The sequence below is a fragment of the Sphaerodactylus townsendi genome, linkage group LG11, assembly GCF_021028975.2.
Source record: "Sphaerodactylus townsendi isolate TG3544 linkage group LG11, MPM_Stown_v2.3, whole genome shotgun sequence".
In the NCBI taxonomy this organism is placed as follows: Eukaryota; Metazoa; Chordata; class Lepidosauria; order Squamata; family Sphaerodactylidae; genus Sphaerodactylus; species Sphaerodactylus townsendi.
The window spans coordinates 76,980,064-76,993,840 of record NC_059435.1 but is presented as its reverse complement, the minus strand read 5'-3'; the positions used below and the strand labels follow the sequence as shown (position 1 = coordinate 76,993,840).

At 48.5% G+C, this 13,777-nt stretch overlaps 1 protein-coding gene across 1 annotated transcript in view; it reads left to right on the top strand.

The window, feature by feature from the left end:
* The window catches only part of MAP4 (microtubule associated protein 4), a 243,943-nt gene that overhangs the window by 142,803 nt on the left and 87,363 nt on the right, over nucleotides 1–13,777 (top strand). The window contains 4 exon segments of the mRNA XM_048510520.1: nucleotides 5,471–5,584; nucleotides 8,493–8,627; nucleotides 11,342–11,434; nucleotides 13,008–13,124. Of these exon segments, the coding sequence (XP_048366477.1) occupies nucleotides 5,471–5,584; nucleotides 8,493–8,627; nucleotides 11,342–11,434; nucleotides 13,008–13,124 (459 nt within the window).

Genomic DNA, 13,777 nt, shown 5'->3' with positions numbered 1-13,777 from the left:
GGGGCGGGGGGGAATGTCTGTTGCAGCAAGATTTCTTGTACAGACGTATTTCTTCAAGTCTCACTTTCACTGTTCATTTTCTCCGCAACAGAAACCACTTCTAGCACCATTTTAATTTTGCTTCCCTGCCAGAGTGTGCAGATTTATCAAGGAGCACAGCTTTGCCCTGGACATGTTCTCTCTGCCAGGCCCAGCCTTCCCACTCCCGCTGCCAGCCACGCCTCCCCCCCTTGCCCCTCCCTGCCGTGTTGCTGGCTCCTCCAAGTGAAAGAAAAGCAGCTCACTCACCCTCTGCATGAATATATCAATCTTTCACTATAATATCAACAGAGAGCGCTTTGAAATAACAAGTCTCTCTGTCCTTTGGAGGTAGTAGCAACGGGGTGGGTGGGTAGGGGGAGAGAATATTGGCTGTAAGGCATGGTCCTGTTCTTTCGCAGCATGTAGTCCAGGGAATTGCTTTGCTGTTTCATTGGAGGTGTTATTTTTGGAACAGTAATATTGATAACACTGCAATTTAAAGACTAAAGCAGCAATCTTGACTACTGAGTATAATGAAATCTGTGCCCTTAAGAATAAGTACCTTTAAGAATAAATTGATGGGTGGAGTTAAGAGAATCTGGCCTGGAGAGTGTTCTGCAGAAAAAACTGCGCACACAGGAGGGAGTGCCTCCTCGCATGCAAACAGAAAAACTCTAGGAGAGCCCACTGCAAGCCATAAGCCCTGGCCCCTCAATGATGTGGCTGGCCTCCACACGGGCCAGGGCCTTTACGGCTCTGGCCCCGGCCTGGTGGAACACCCTTCCTCCGGCTGTTGGGCCCTGCGGAGACCTTAATGAGGCTCGCAGGGACCTGTAAAAAGAGTTAAGGAGGGACCAGCCGCTGAAATGGTGCCCCCCCCCCCAGTTAGCTTTGTCATCTAGATTCATCATCTAATGCAGGGGTAGGGAACCTGCGGCTCTCCAGATGTTCAGGAACTACAATTCCCATCAGCCTCTGTCAGCATGGCCAATTGGCCATGCTGATGAGCTGATGAGAGCCTAATTTATCCTGCACCAGTTCTGATCTAATGGGATTCTGTCCTCCCTCTCTCCTGGGGAGAATTTTTAAAGTGGGGTGGCGGACACCTCTATTTCCATTATTGTTATTCGCTGTTTTAAAGGTTTTAGTAATTTATTATATTTATGTTTTATGTTGGACACCGCCCAGAGCCCCTAGGGGATTGGGCGGTATAGAAGTTTAAATAATAAATAAAATAAATAAAATAATAAGCAGGCAGCCGTAACAGTGGGAGGCATTCCTTCTACCTTCTAGTGCTGAGCTGATGTGTGTGTGTGTGTGTGTGTGTGTGTGTGTGTGTGTGTTGCCAGATATTTCACAAAAGTTGAACGAGCAGGGATGTTTGCTGGGCTTCTTGTGGCTGTCAGATTGTGCGCAAGGCCCTCCAGTTATTACCCAGCACCCCAGAGCTAGGTCTGTGTTAGAAATTGTTAATTTATGCCAAGTAACTTGGACCAGCATACTTATCATATAAAGTATGGCTTCCAGGAAGAGAGCGTGATGAGATGGGTGCATGATTTAATGCCGTTGGGATGATTTGTGTGTTCCACTCATTAATTCGATTCGTCATCGGTCTTTTAAGCTACTTTAACGATTCTGTTAGGTTGGAAGAGCAGGGCCGTATTGCGTGGGCTATCGAAGGTTCTGCCGAATGTCACAGAATGATTGGTGGAGTCACTGGAACATGTGAAAGGAAGAAATAACTTGTATTTAAGACCTCACTGTCATCATTTTTGAGGGAGGGAGGGAGAGAGAGAGAGAGAGAGAGAGAGAGAGAATGTGGGGTGTGTGTGAGTGTGTGTGTGTTCGTTGGTTCGTTAGTTCGTTCAGGAGTTCAGAAATATATGGTACCAGAGTTCACCGGTTTGGAATTCCTGCTTTGTCGACAATTCCTGCTTATCTCTTGATAACCACCCAAGGATGATGAATCTCTTGAATTTTGAGCTAAACAGTGCTGATGCCAAAGGCATAATTGGGGGAGGGGGCGTCATTTCAGCTTTCCGCTTCTTGATTAAAAATCTGACGGTGAGGGGGAGAGGCATGGATGAATGGCCGTGAATATGTTTGTGTGGATAAACCACGGCTGGAGTCTCGCTGCTGAATTCTCTTCTGGTGTGACTACCCGTTACGGAGGATCTTCTCTGAAATGTCTGCAGCGTTTTCTTGCCAGTTTGGATAGCAGAAGCCCGGGTAGCCCTCTTGGCTCTGCCTGAGATGCAGACCTGGCTCCTGCCTATTGCAAGCTTCCCAGCTCCACATTAGAGGCTCATTTTGTCTACAAAGAAATGACCGGGAAGTCCTCGTCTTGCTCTGCTGTCTCTGCCCAGTCAAGGGTGTAAAAGATTCCTGGCATAATCTAGCGAGAGGGATGTGCAGACAGCCACTTGGGTTGAGAACTGTCTGGCAGTGGCAGGTCGTCATCCTTTCCGACACACATTTTCACTTGGGTTGGGAGACTGCCCAGCTATCCTTTTAATTAAGGGCCACATCAGTTTGGTCGTATACAGAGCCGGCATCCCTGAGACAGTTTTGTGTGGCTCAGCGAATCTCACTTGCTGGCAGGCCTGACAGCTGTCGTTATTCCGGGCTTTAGCAGTCCGGAGCGGTTTATCTCTGAGGAGGGGCTGAGGCTTAGTGGTAGAACACCTGCTTTGCATGCAAAAGCCCCCAGGCCCAATCTCCAAATAAAAGGATCAAATGGGAGGTAATGGGAAAGATTGGGGCTTGAGAGCCGCTGGAAGTCTGAGTAGGCAGCACTGACCCTGATGGGGAAAGGATCTGATTCGGAATAAGACAATTTTAGGTGTTCGTGTGTATGATCTTCCTCACCCAGAAGCCTCTTTAGAGGGGGGCAGCCAAGGGGCGTGCACCGGGCACCACTTGAGGAGGGGCGCCGTTGGCCGCACCCTCCCCCATCGGAAGCTCTGTTCTGCCCTGGACAGGTCCGGCTTTGAACCCACGGCTCTGCCTTCAGCATCCACTTGGAATTCAGAGCCGAAGCCTGCAGTTTAAAACTGGACTCCACCAGTATGAAAATAGTATTAACTAAGATTATATCCCCAGAACAAACGGGTTTTCTACCAAAACGTAATATGAAAGAGAATATAAGAAATATTGTAAATATTATAGATTATTTCGAAATGCATCCTGATAAACAGTTAGCACTCTTTTTTTTTAGATATGCAAAAAGCATTCGACTCATTGAGTTGGAAACTGCAGGCTCAGGCTGGCTGGGTCTAGCTTTACAACCCTGTAGAAACGACACGCAAGAAGGCTCGCAGCAATTGCCAGCTGCTTTCAGATGAAGTCTTGTTGTTTGTTTGTTTGTTTGTTTGTTTTTCAAATTCATGCCCTGCCCTATCCCTGTAGGGCTCGGTTTAAGTATAAGACATGTCCAAAACCACAAACAATACAACAGTACCACAAGGTATCTGAAATACAGACCCTAATAACACTAATAAAAATCCATTGTGGTACAAAGCAAAGGTCCTGTGAGATACCATGGAAGTCCATAAGAACATAAGAACAAGCCAGCTGGATCAGACCAGAGTCCATCTAGTCCAGCTCTCTGCTACTCACAGTGGCCCACCAGGTGCCTTTGGGAGCTCATGTGCAGGATGTGAAAGCAATGGCCTTCTGCGGCTGTTGCTCCCGAGCACCTGGTCTGCTAAGGCATTTGCAATCTCAGATCAAAGGGGATCAAGATTGGTAGCCATAGATCGACTTCTCCTCCATAAATCTGTCCAAGCCCCTTTTAAAGCTATCCAGGTCCACTAAGCTAACCGGAACCCAGATGTGTACTGGTCTCGAACAAGCTTCAAGGCTAGTAGAACCTAAATTCCACATGTCTGTGCTTCCAACATGTACAAAAGTTTGTATGAAGGGCACTGATTTGAAACCATCAGGGAATGCAGTCTGCTGTGAAGCCTCTGGCTGCAGCAAAATGTCCTGAAGGACCTTCGCCGGTTAGTCCTGAAGCTGCACGGTCAGTCGTTGCATTAGGAAGTGGCGCAGGTAGGTCACGTGAGGCTCAATAGGTGCCACATTCCAGTTAATTGGTGATGCCCAGCTGTCTCAGTGTTGGGCTGGTCCTGCTATGGCCCGTCATCAGTGGCAGAGCTACGAGGGGGTGGGGGTGCACGCATTGCACCGGGGGCGCACCTGGGATGCGTGTGTGCAAAAATCACCCCCTCACCCTGCCTCACCAGGACTGGTCCTGCCCCACCAGCCTGGCCCATTTTCAGCCCGCTGGAAAAGGTAAGTGGGGGGAGGGGCCGCAGGGGGGCTGGAAAACACAGAGAGCGCCTAGGTCAGTGATGGCAAACCTTTTTGAGACCGAGTGCCCAAACTGCATCCCCAAACCCACTTATTTATCGCAAATTGCCAATGCGGCAATTTAATCTGAATACTGAGGTTTTAGTTAGAAAAAATGGTTGGTTCTGAGGCATGCGTTACTCAGGAGTAAGCTTGGTGGTAGTTGTTGGCTTTGCTTTGAAGCAACCATGCAACTCTTCGAACGGGTGAATCATGACCCTAGGAGGGTTTACTCGTGAGCAAGCCCCATTGGCAGCAACTGAGCTTACTCCCAGGTAAAGCATCGTGCTTTAGTTCTTTGAATGAAAATCAGTGGGATTTAACAGCGCTTAACAGGGTTACCTACACTGCTTCCCCAAAACTAATGCTAATAATCGAGCCCAGTGGCCCAGGCCAGCCTAGATATGTGGGGCGGGGATCCCCCCCCCCCCCACATGATGAACTCTGTTTGTGTGTGCCCACAGAGAGGGCTCTGAGTGCCACCTCTGGCACCTGTGCCATAGGTTCGCCATCACGGGCCTAGGTGCACTCCTGCCCATCTATGCTTCTGCCCATTACACAAGGTTGTTGTGCATCTTCGGCAGAAGGAAAACACTGCTCTTGCTTAGCCTTTAGGTGGGCAACTGCAAAGTATGGCAAATCCTCAGGCTGAAATGCTGCCTGGATCTCTTAGACCAGGGGTCTGCAACCTGTGGCTCTCCAGATGTTCATGGACTACAAATCCCAATTGGCCGTGCTGGCAGGGGCTGATGGGAATTGTAGTCCATGAACATCTGGAGAGCCGCAGGTTGCAGACCCCTGTCTTAGACATGCACCCTGCCCCTGTGCCTCCTTGGGAATAAGGTACCGTTAACAAGAAATGGTCAAGGTTTCCCACCGCACCTCCCCGGAGACTGTGGGTGTCCCACAAAGTTTGCCACATAGAAAGTAAAGCAACATCGTATAGTCAGACAGAACTGAACTGCTGCCAGCGGAAAGAGTTGGGTGTTGGCAGCCCCCTCCCTCTGGGCACCAGAGTAAAGGGCTTGTTGGCCTGCCCCCCCCCCCCGCCCCCAGCACGGAATAAGGCATTTGGCCTCTGTTGGTTGTCCCTCAGAACCGTTTAAGATGCACCGTGAAGACGTCCTGTCCAACCTGCTGCTGCTTCCTCAGGAAATGACGGGCATGCCGACTTTCGGGGACTATTTTGGAGCACCCAGTGAAGTCCATGGTACATTCCTTCAGCGTGCCTGTCCCTTGTGTCACCAAGGAACTCTTCTGCATGCGTGACTTCTCTTTTCTTCTTCTAAAGCTTTGAGCCTCACCTAACTTGTGAAGAACATTTTAGGCCCCTAACCTGCTTTCTCAGACTTTTCTAATCTGGACCTGTGCATGCTTGAAATCATCCTGTTGATCTTACAATCTGTGCGTCTGTTGTCATTTTGAAATTGCAGTTTATGGTTTTAAGTTCCTAGCCCTCACAGAATTGGAGGGGGAAACAGAGAACCCTGAGGTCAACCCTGGGTGAAGACCCAGTGAATGGATTTCCTTCCTTTCTCCAGCCTTCTAGCCCTGGGCATCCATAGCCCACCAATGCCACTTGAGTGATAGCTCTTCTCCCTTTCTGTGGCAACAATTCCCATCAGCCCTTGCTGGCACAGCCAATTGATTTAGGCCTTAGAAGTGAAGCAGAGTTGACCGTGGCCAAAAATGCCAAAACTCTGCTTCCAGGAAAGTGGAGTGTTTATCACATTCCCATAAGTTTCCCACAGAGGCAAATTCTGGAGGCACAGTGTGGGCCTCCTGCTTCTCCGAGCACGGATGGCGAGTTGAGTCTGCAAAACAACTCAGCCTGTTTGGCTCTTCTGCACACAGTTTCTGGCCTAGAAATCCTGAGAGATCAGAGCACTGGAGCACCCACTTTAGGAAGTGCACCTCCTACTTAATACTGCAAAATACAAAATATATTTAATTTGTGTTACTTTTTTAAAAAAACATATAAATTATAATTTCATATAAACTATTATTCCAATTTCTTCTTTTAGATATATTTCCAAACATCACCAATACAAACATTATATCATAGTCACTATTTTCTTCTTTGCTGACTCCATTAGACATTTTTTATTCCAAAAATCTGTACCAGTTCTTGTTCAAATAAATTCTTGGCCTTTATTCTTCGTCCAGTCCGGTTTTATTTTCATCCATTTTCACAGCAAACTATATTTTTCTCAATCCAGTTTCATAAACTGGTAATGTAGTATGCTTCTGCCCTGACTGAGATGGCCCAAACTAGCCTGATCTATTTAGACCAGAGGTGTCCAACTCCAGCGCTTCAGATGTTCATGGACTACAATTCCCATCAGCCCCTGCTGGCATGGCCAATTGATTTAGGCCTTAGAAGTGAAGCAGAGTTGACCATGACCAGTATTTGTTTGGGAGATCTCCAGCGAACGCCAGGGTTGTGAGGCAGAGGTAGCCAATGGCAAACCACCTCCGAACATCCCCTGCCTTGAAACCCCCACTAGATGGCCATGTCAGCTGTCACTCGATGCTTTCCTCTTCCAGATCTGCTTCCAGCATTTTTCTAGCATCATTCTGACTGGAAGGTGGCTTTTCCGAGTTATAGCCCAACAGATGCATAATTGGCTTAAGGTGGATGCTTTTCTTGAATATTAGACAGATCCCTTTCTGCACCACCATCCAAAGCCCTTTTACCACTTATGCAGTGCCACCACATTTGGAGGCAGGGACCAATATATTTCCCACACCTCCAATATAGATCTGAAACATTTTTGCTAACTTTTTTCAGCATATAATACCACCAGTACATCATTCCTTGACAGTTTTCTCTGATCTTAGCATCCTTCAATACCCAAGAAGCATTTTTAGTGATGTTTGACTACATCTTTGGTGTCAGTTCCATTCCCACCCCACCCCCCTATGATTTACGTCTGGAATTTTCACTTTCTTGTAGTAGATTATGTATTTTTAGACAGTGACCCTCTTTGCTTTTATGGACTATATACCTATTAATCCATTGTGATTAATGGCTTGTTCGGAATTTGTTCTCTTGCTGTTTTATTAACAATCTGTAACTATTACGATCTTATTCTCCTGCTGTGGGTACAAAGTATTCCTATGGTGACATTTTTCCCATCTTATAAGTCCAACCTTTTTTCCATTTTGAAGAGTCTCTTAAAATGCTAGCTGTTGCAAGCAGTCTTGGCCAGAACTGGGCTCCAGTGGCCACTAGATTGGCAGGTGCATGATACACATGGTGCTCCAGGACCACCATGTTTTTTCAAGGGAAGAAGCTGGCAAATAGTAACCAAATAGACTCTATGTTATTTAGTTGTAATTTGCCTGAAATGCAGTTTCTTGGTTGGAAGGGGAGTGGGATCTTCCTGTGCTCTCTTGGCCAATGTTTCCGTGGTGCTCTGTACTGGCATGCCTTCTTTCTACTTCCGCTGATGGAGTGGCAAGAGAGAAAACACGGTCTGGATCGTGGAGCAGCGCAAACATTTCACCTGATGATAATAAGAGGAAATACGCTCCCTCTGTTATCTCTTCACTGCACAGCGTAGCCTAGAGAGGAATCCCCAAATGGCTCTCGCTCCGGAGGTTTTTCCTTGCAGTTTTTATATGCAGTTTTTTAAATATAACAAATAAATAAAATGAAGACACCAAGCTTCCCTATGTGGAAACCTTGATACAAGAGGGATGTGCATTTTTAAACCAGAAGTTTTTTAGGGCCACATCTGACACCCTTTTAACTTGGATCCTCTCTGCTTCCGGCACGGGCTGTGGCTGGCCTTGAACATCCAGCCTGGAACCCTGGAAACGGCCGGCAGATGTGGACTCCTCCCTCCCCCTGCTGCAGGTGTCGTAAATAGCCTCCCAGCCTTTGTGGGGCCCATCAGTCACCCAGCTGCTTCTGTTCTCTGCGGGCCAGATGAAGAACTCCCATGAGCCAGATGTGTGTCCCTTCCCTGCTTGTAATCTGCTACCTCCACCATAAGCCCTAATCTTGTGTGATGCAGGCGTCCACCCCCCCCCGTGAAACCGACCCCCCTCCCCAGGTTGTGAGAGCCACGTTGCAAGAGGCCAGTTGCACAAACCTCCCTTCTTTCTTCCAGTGCCTTTTGGAGCTGCAGGGATGCCCGAGCAGCCCCCTCTGGGGCCCCCACATTCTCCTGCCAATGTTTTTGACCCACTGGCCTTCCTTGGCGAGGATCTGGGCGCAGAGTCTCTGCTGGACCAGAACGAAGCAGGTGAGCCCGAGCTGATCTGCTCTTGGCGGAAGCTCAGCCCGGCGGGAGGGGAAGGGGCAGAGCCTAGGCCAGTGAGGTGGACACCTTTTGGGGACCGAGTGCTTTGAACTGCCACAGCCAAAGCCCACTTATTGTGCAAAGGGCCAATCTCGTGAATTTAACTTGAATACCTGAGGTTTTAGTTAAGAAAAAAAAGCGGTTAGCTCACAAGCGTGCGTTACTCAGGGAATAAGCTTGGTGGTAGTTGTGGAAGCAGCAGGTCAAACAGGCAGCCGAACTTACTCCCAGGTAAAGGATCGCACTTTAGTTCTTTGCATGAAAATCAGTGGGATTTAACAGCACTTAACAGGGTTACCTATACAGTTTCCCCAAAACTAGGACTTAGGTTTAATGCTAATAATCGAGCCCAGTGGCCCAGGCCAGCCTAGATGTGTGTGTGTGTGGGGGGGGCATCCCCCTCACATGATGAACTCTGTTTGTGCCTGCCCACAGAGAGGGCTCTGAGTGCCACCTCTGGCACCCGTGCCATAGGTCCGCCATCACTGGCCTAGGCCAAAGCAGGGGGGCCAAAGAAGGCATCCGGCGGCATCAACAAAGCTGTTTCAAGAATGTTATGAAGCAGGAGCCCCCAACATTTTCAAGCCTTTGGGCACCTTTGGAATTCTGAAACTCCACGGTGGGCTCGACTCAGCCACAGAACGGCTGCCACGCAGGAGGCCGAGCAAGCCACACAGTGGATTCCGCCCCTTACCTTCAGTCAGAGAGTGCAAATCCGCCCAGAGCCCGGTGGTGGCTTGGCGCAAGCATAGGGGAAACCCAGGTTTTACTTGCAAAAAAGTCTACACAGCCAGTCAAATCTCCAGTGGCCAATCAGGAGCCTTGCTGGGGGAAAGCCCTGCCTGGTCCTGCCCACTCGGCAGGTGCCGGCAAAGGTATTGGTGGGTGCTGTGGTGTTCACGGGCCCTGTATTGAGGGCCCCTGTTATGGAGCTTTATGAACATAAGAACATAAGAACAAGCCAGCTGGATCAGACCAGAGTCCATCTAGTCCAGCTCTCTGCTACTCGCAGTGGCCCACCAGGTGCCTTTGGGAGTTCACATGTAGGATGTGAAAGCAATGGCCTTCTGCGGCTGTTGCTCCCGAGCACCTGGACTGTTAAGGCATTTGCAATCTCAGATCAAAGAGGATCCAGATTGGTAGCCATAAATTGACTTCTCCTCCATAAATCTGTCCAAGCCCCTTTTAAAGCTATCCAGGTTAGTGGCCATCACCACCTCCTGTGGCAGCATATTCCAAACACCAATCACACGTTGCGTGAAGAAGTGTTTCCTTTTATTAGTTCTAATTCTTCCCCCCAGCATTTTCAATGAATGCCCCCTGGTTCTAGTATTGTGAGAAAGAGAGAAAAATTCCTCTCTATCGCGAACATTTTCTACCCCATGCATAATTTTATAGACTTCAATCATATCCCCCCTCAGGCGTCTCCTCTCCGGGCTAAAGAGTCCCAAAGGCTGTAGCCTTTCCTCACGCAGAAGAGGTGCTCCAGTCCCTCAATCAGCCTCGTTTGCCCTTATATGCGCTTTTTCTATCTCGCTGCATTGTCCTTTTTGAGATGTAGTGACCAGAACAAGAACACAGTACTCCAGGTGTAGTCGCGCCGCGTGTGCTTTTATATAAGACGCATGACAATCTTTACCCGGTGTTATTATCAATTCCTTTTCCTAATTATCCCCAGCATAGAGTTTGCCTTTTTCACAGCTGCCATACATTGGAGTTTGACATTCCCATGGAACTATCAGCTAAGACGCCCAAATCCCTTTCCTGGTCTGTGACTGATAGCACTGACCCCTGTAAGCGTATTATGTGAAGTTTGGATTTTTTGCCCCTATGTGCATCACTTTGCATTTTGCTACATTGAACTGCATTTGCCATTTCTTAGCCCACTCACCTAATTTATCAAGGTCCGCTTGGAGCTCCTCGCAATCCTTTGTGGTTCTCACCACCCTACATAATTTGGTATCATCTGCAAACTTGGCCACCACGCTACCCACCCCTACTTCCAGGACGCTTCCAGGTCATTTATGAATAGGTTAAAGAGCACTGGTCCCAATACGGATCCTTGGGGGACACCACTCCCCACATCTCTCCATTGTGAGAATTTCCCATTTACACCCACTCTTTGCTTCCTGTTTCTCAACCAGTTTTTAATCCATAGGAGGACTTCCCCTCTTATTCCTTCATTGCTCAGTTTTCTCAATAGTCTCTGGTGAGGAACTTTGTCAAAAGCCTTTTGGAAATCCAAGTAGACAATGTCCACTGGTTCCCCCTTATCCACATGCCTATTTACATCCTCAAAGAACTTTAGTAAGTTTGTAAGCTTTGGTTGGTATAAAAGGAACGTTCGATATGAGAGCTACTCTGCTTCTGGGTGAGAGGAGACGGTTTTGGGCTAATGGAAACAAGATGGTGCCAAAGTGGCTAGTGGCTCTGTGGTTCACCTGTGGTGCCAAAGTGGCCTGTGGCTCTGTGGTTCACCTCCGGGGAAGGGGGTTCCTGGGAACTAGAACAACTCGGCGGCTGCTTCCGCCAGCACAGGCAGGCGGGGGCTTGTAGGAGCCCTGCACTACAGAACACAAACAGGGGCGGTGTGACCTGAGTGAAACCACCTTCTTGCGGATTTTCACAAGCGTCTGTTTGCCAATTGTCTCCTGTAGTACCTGCACATGAAATGGGACTTCCAGAAGATTTCTTTTCGGGAACTCGGCCCTTAGTTGAGGCGCAGGGAGCCCCCTTCTTTGAGCCTCCAGGTAAAAATCAAAATGGCCGACGGCTGGCTTGTCTGTTTTCCTTGTGACTCTGAATCAGGGCTGGGGCTGGAGGAAGAACGAAGCGCTTTCTGGCCTCTCATCAAGGGCCTGCTGAAATCACCCTTGGGAGGAGGGAAAGGGCAGCACCGACGATCGAGCCCTCCACTGGGTTTGGGACTTATATATATATATATATATATATATATATATATATATATATATATATATATATATATATATATATATATATATATATATATATATATATATATATATATATATATAAACCTTTATTAGGCATAGAATCCATATAACAGCCAACATTGTCCAAACAAGTATCCCATACATGAGAACCATTGCAGGTAATCATTTCAAAGTTTCTATAAGTTTCTATAAGGAACCTAGCTGCAAAAGTTAAAATCTCGGAGGCGGAATTGTTTAGTAGAAACGTAATCTTCCCCACAGTAGAGTATTCATTAAAGATTACAGGACAAAGAGCAAAAAGTCTGGTTCTAGATCCCTCGTATTTGGGGCAGTCGAGCAATATATGTTCCATGGTTTGAATCGCTGTGGTACAATGAGGACATTTCCGCTCTTGCAGGTCGATTTTTTGGGACTTCTTTGCAATGTCTGACTTCGATCCCCAGGCAATTTATGGGTCTCCATCCAGACATGCAGTTCAGGTCACGACTTAAGCTTGCTTAAAAAGTGATTTCTACTGGTTCTGTTCTCATTGCAGCCCACTGAACCCCCTGAATTTGGGGTGTTTGTGTGAGGTTCCTACACTCTCGAGGAAAACAGTAGTGGGGTTTTGCAATGAGAAGGGAATTGGCAGAAATCACCACCCCCTTAAGGAAACTGAAGTGCCCGCAAGTGCCTCTTATAGCCGCCCTTTGCTGCTGCCGCACCGCTTCCTTGGTATTTGCGTTCCTGTGATCCCCACTGTTCCCCCTTTTGTGGACTCGGCCTTCATGCTCAAGCATGGGTTAACTTTCAGGGAGGTTGCTGTAGAAAAGTGTGTGCAAATCCAGAAATGCAAGGAGCCTTCTCCCCAAGTGCCTCTCTTGGTTGCAGCTGCCGTTTCCAGTCCTAGAAGCCAGCACTGAAGGAGAGAGGAGGCCTAGAGCCGGCGAACAGAAGGGGAAAACGCCAATAGCCCAACTGACCCTCCCAGAATCCCCTGCAGCCTTCTACCCACAATATTCCTCTGGCCCCTCCCAGCCCTTGGCATTTCACCCTCCCCCTTGGTGCCTCAGTTCCCATGTACCATGTTTCTTGCACATGTTGCTGGCTGTAGCCTGTTGTCTTCACGCCTGAAAACACAGTGTGGTGGGGAACATTTTTTAGCCAAAAAAAAAAAAAAGCATTTGCACACACCACAGACTTCAGAGGTGCATTTTAATTACTTCTCCAGTGGAAGATTTGTCCCTTCTTTGCTGCCGTAGCTCTCAGAAGTCTTGTTTCGGGCATCGTGTAACCCATGGATGCTGCCCCACCAAGGGCTTGGCTAACTGCTGACAAGCTGCTCCCTCCAGCTCAACGTCTTGTCTAATCCACCTCTCTTTCTGCCCAGCGCCCGGCAAGTTGCCCGAGGAGACAGAGCTGTTCTTACCAGGAAGTGTCGTCATGGGTTTTCCGGACCTCCCAGGAGAACCTAAAGCGCCAGAGGCACACCTGTTTGCTCCGGCAGGTGAGAGAACTGTCTGAAAGCCAGGTTTGAAACCTCCATGCAGCAAGAGTTGCCGGTTCTGCTGCAGGTTTGCCCCAGGAGTGAGCTGTGCTGGCTCTGCAGGAGTTGCCGGTTTGCCCCAGGAGTGAGCTGTGCTGGCTCTGCAGCGGCTGCGTTTTGGGCGAAGGGTTTGTTCCAGTGCTGAAGTCAGAGGTAAAGCACGATGGCATCTGTTGCGCGTACCTGATGCGGCTTGTTCCTCAATCCAGTCCAGGAAACAGGGGCCTGTTGCCAACTTGCTGCGCGGCTTTGCTGTGATCCAGGAGGAACACGCCCGGGCTGTCTCCCAACTCATTACAGCCCAGGAGTGCTGAGGGATCGGAGCATAATTGGGCTGTATTTGCTTTGAACGTGCAGCTGCTTGGGGTGTGTGTGTGTGTGTTCGTGTCTATCGATACACTCCCCCTTCATAGGCAAGGCCCAGTTTAAACACAGAAACCTAAAGCTGGAAGGTATCTTAAAGGGTTATAAGAACATAAGAACAAGCCAGTTGGATCAGACTAGAGTCCATCTAGTCCAGCTCTCTGCTACTTGCAGTGGCCCACCAGGTGCCTTTGGGAGCTCACATGCAGGAGGTGAAAGCAATGGCCTTCTGCTGCTGCTGCTCCCGAGCA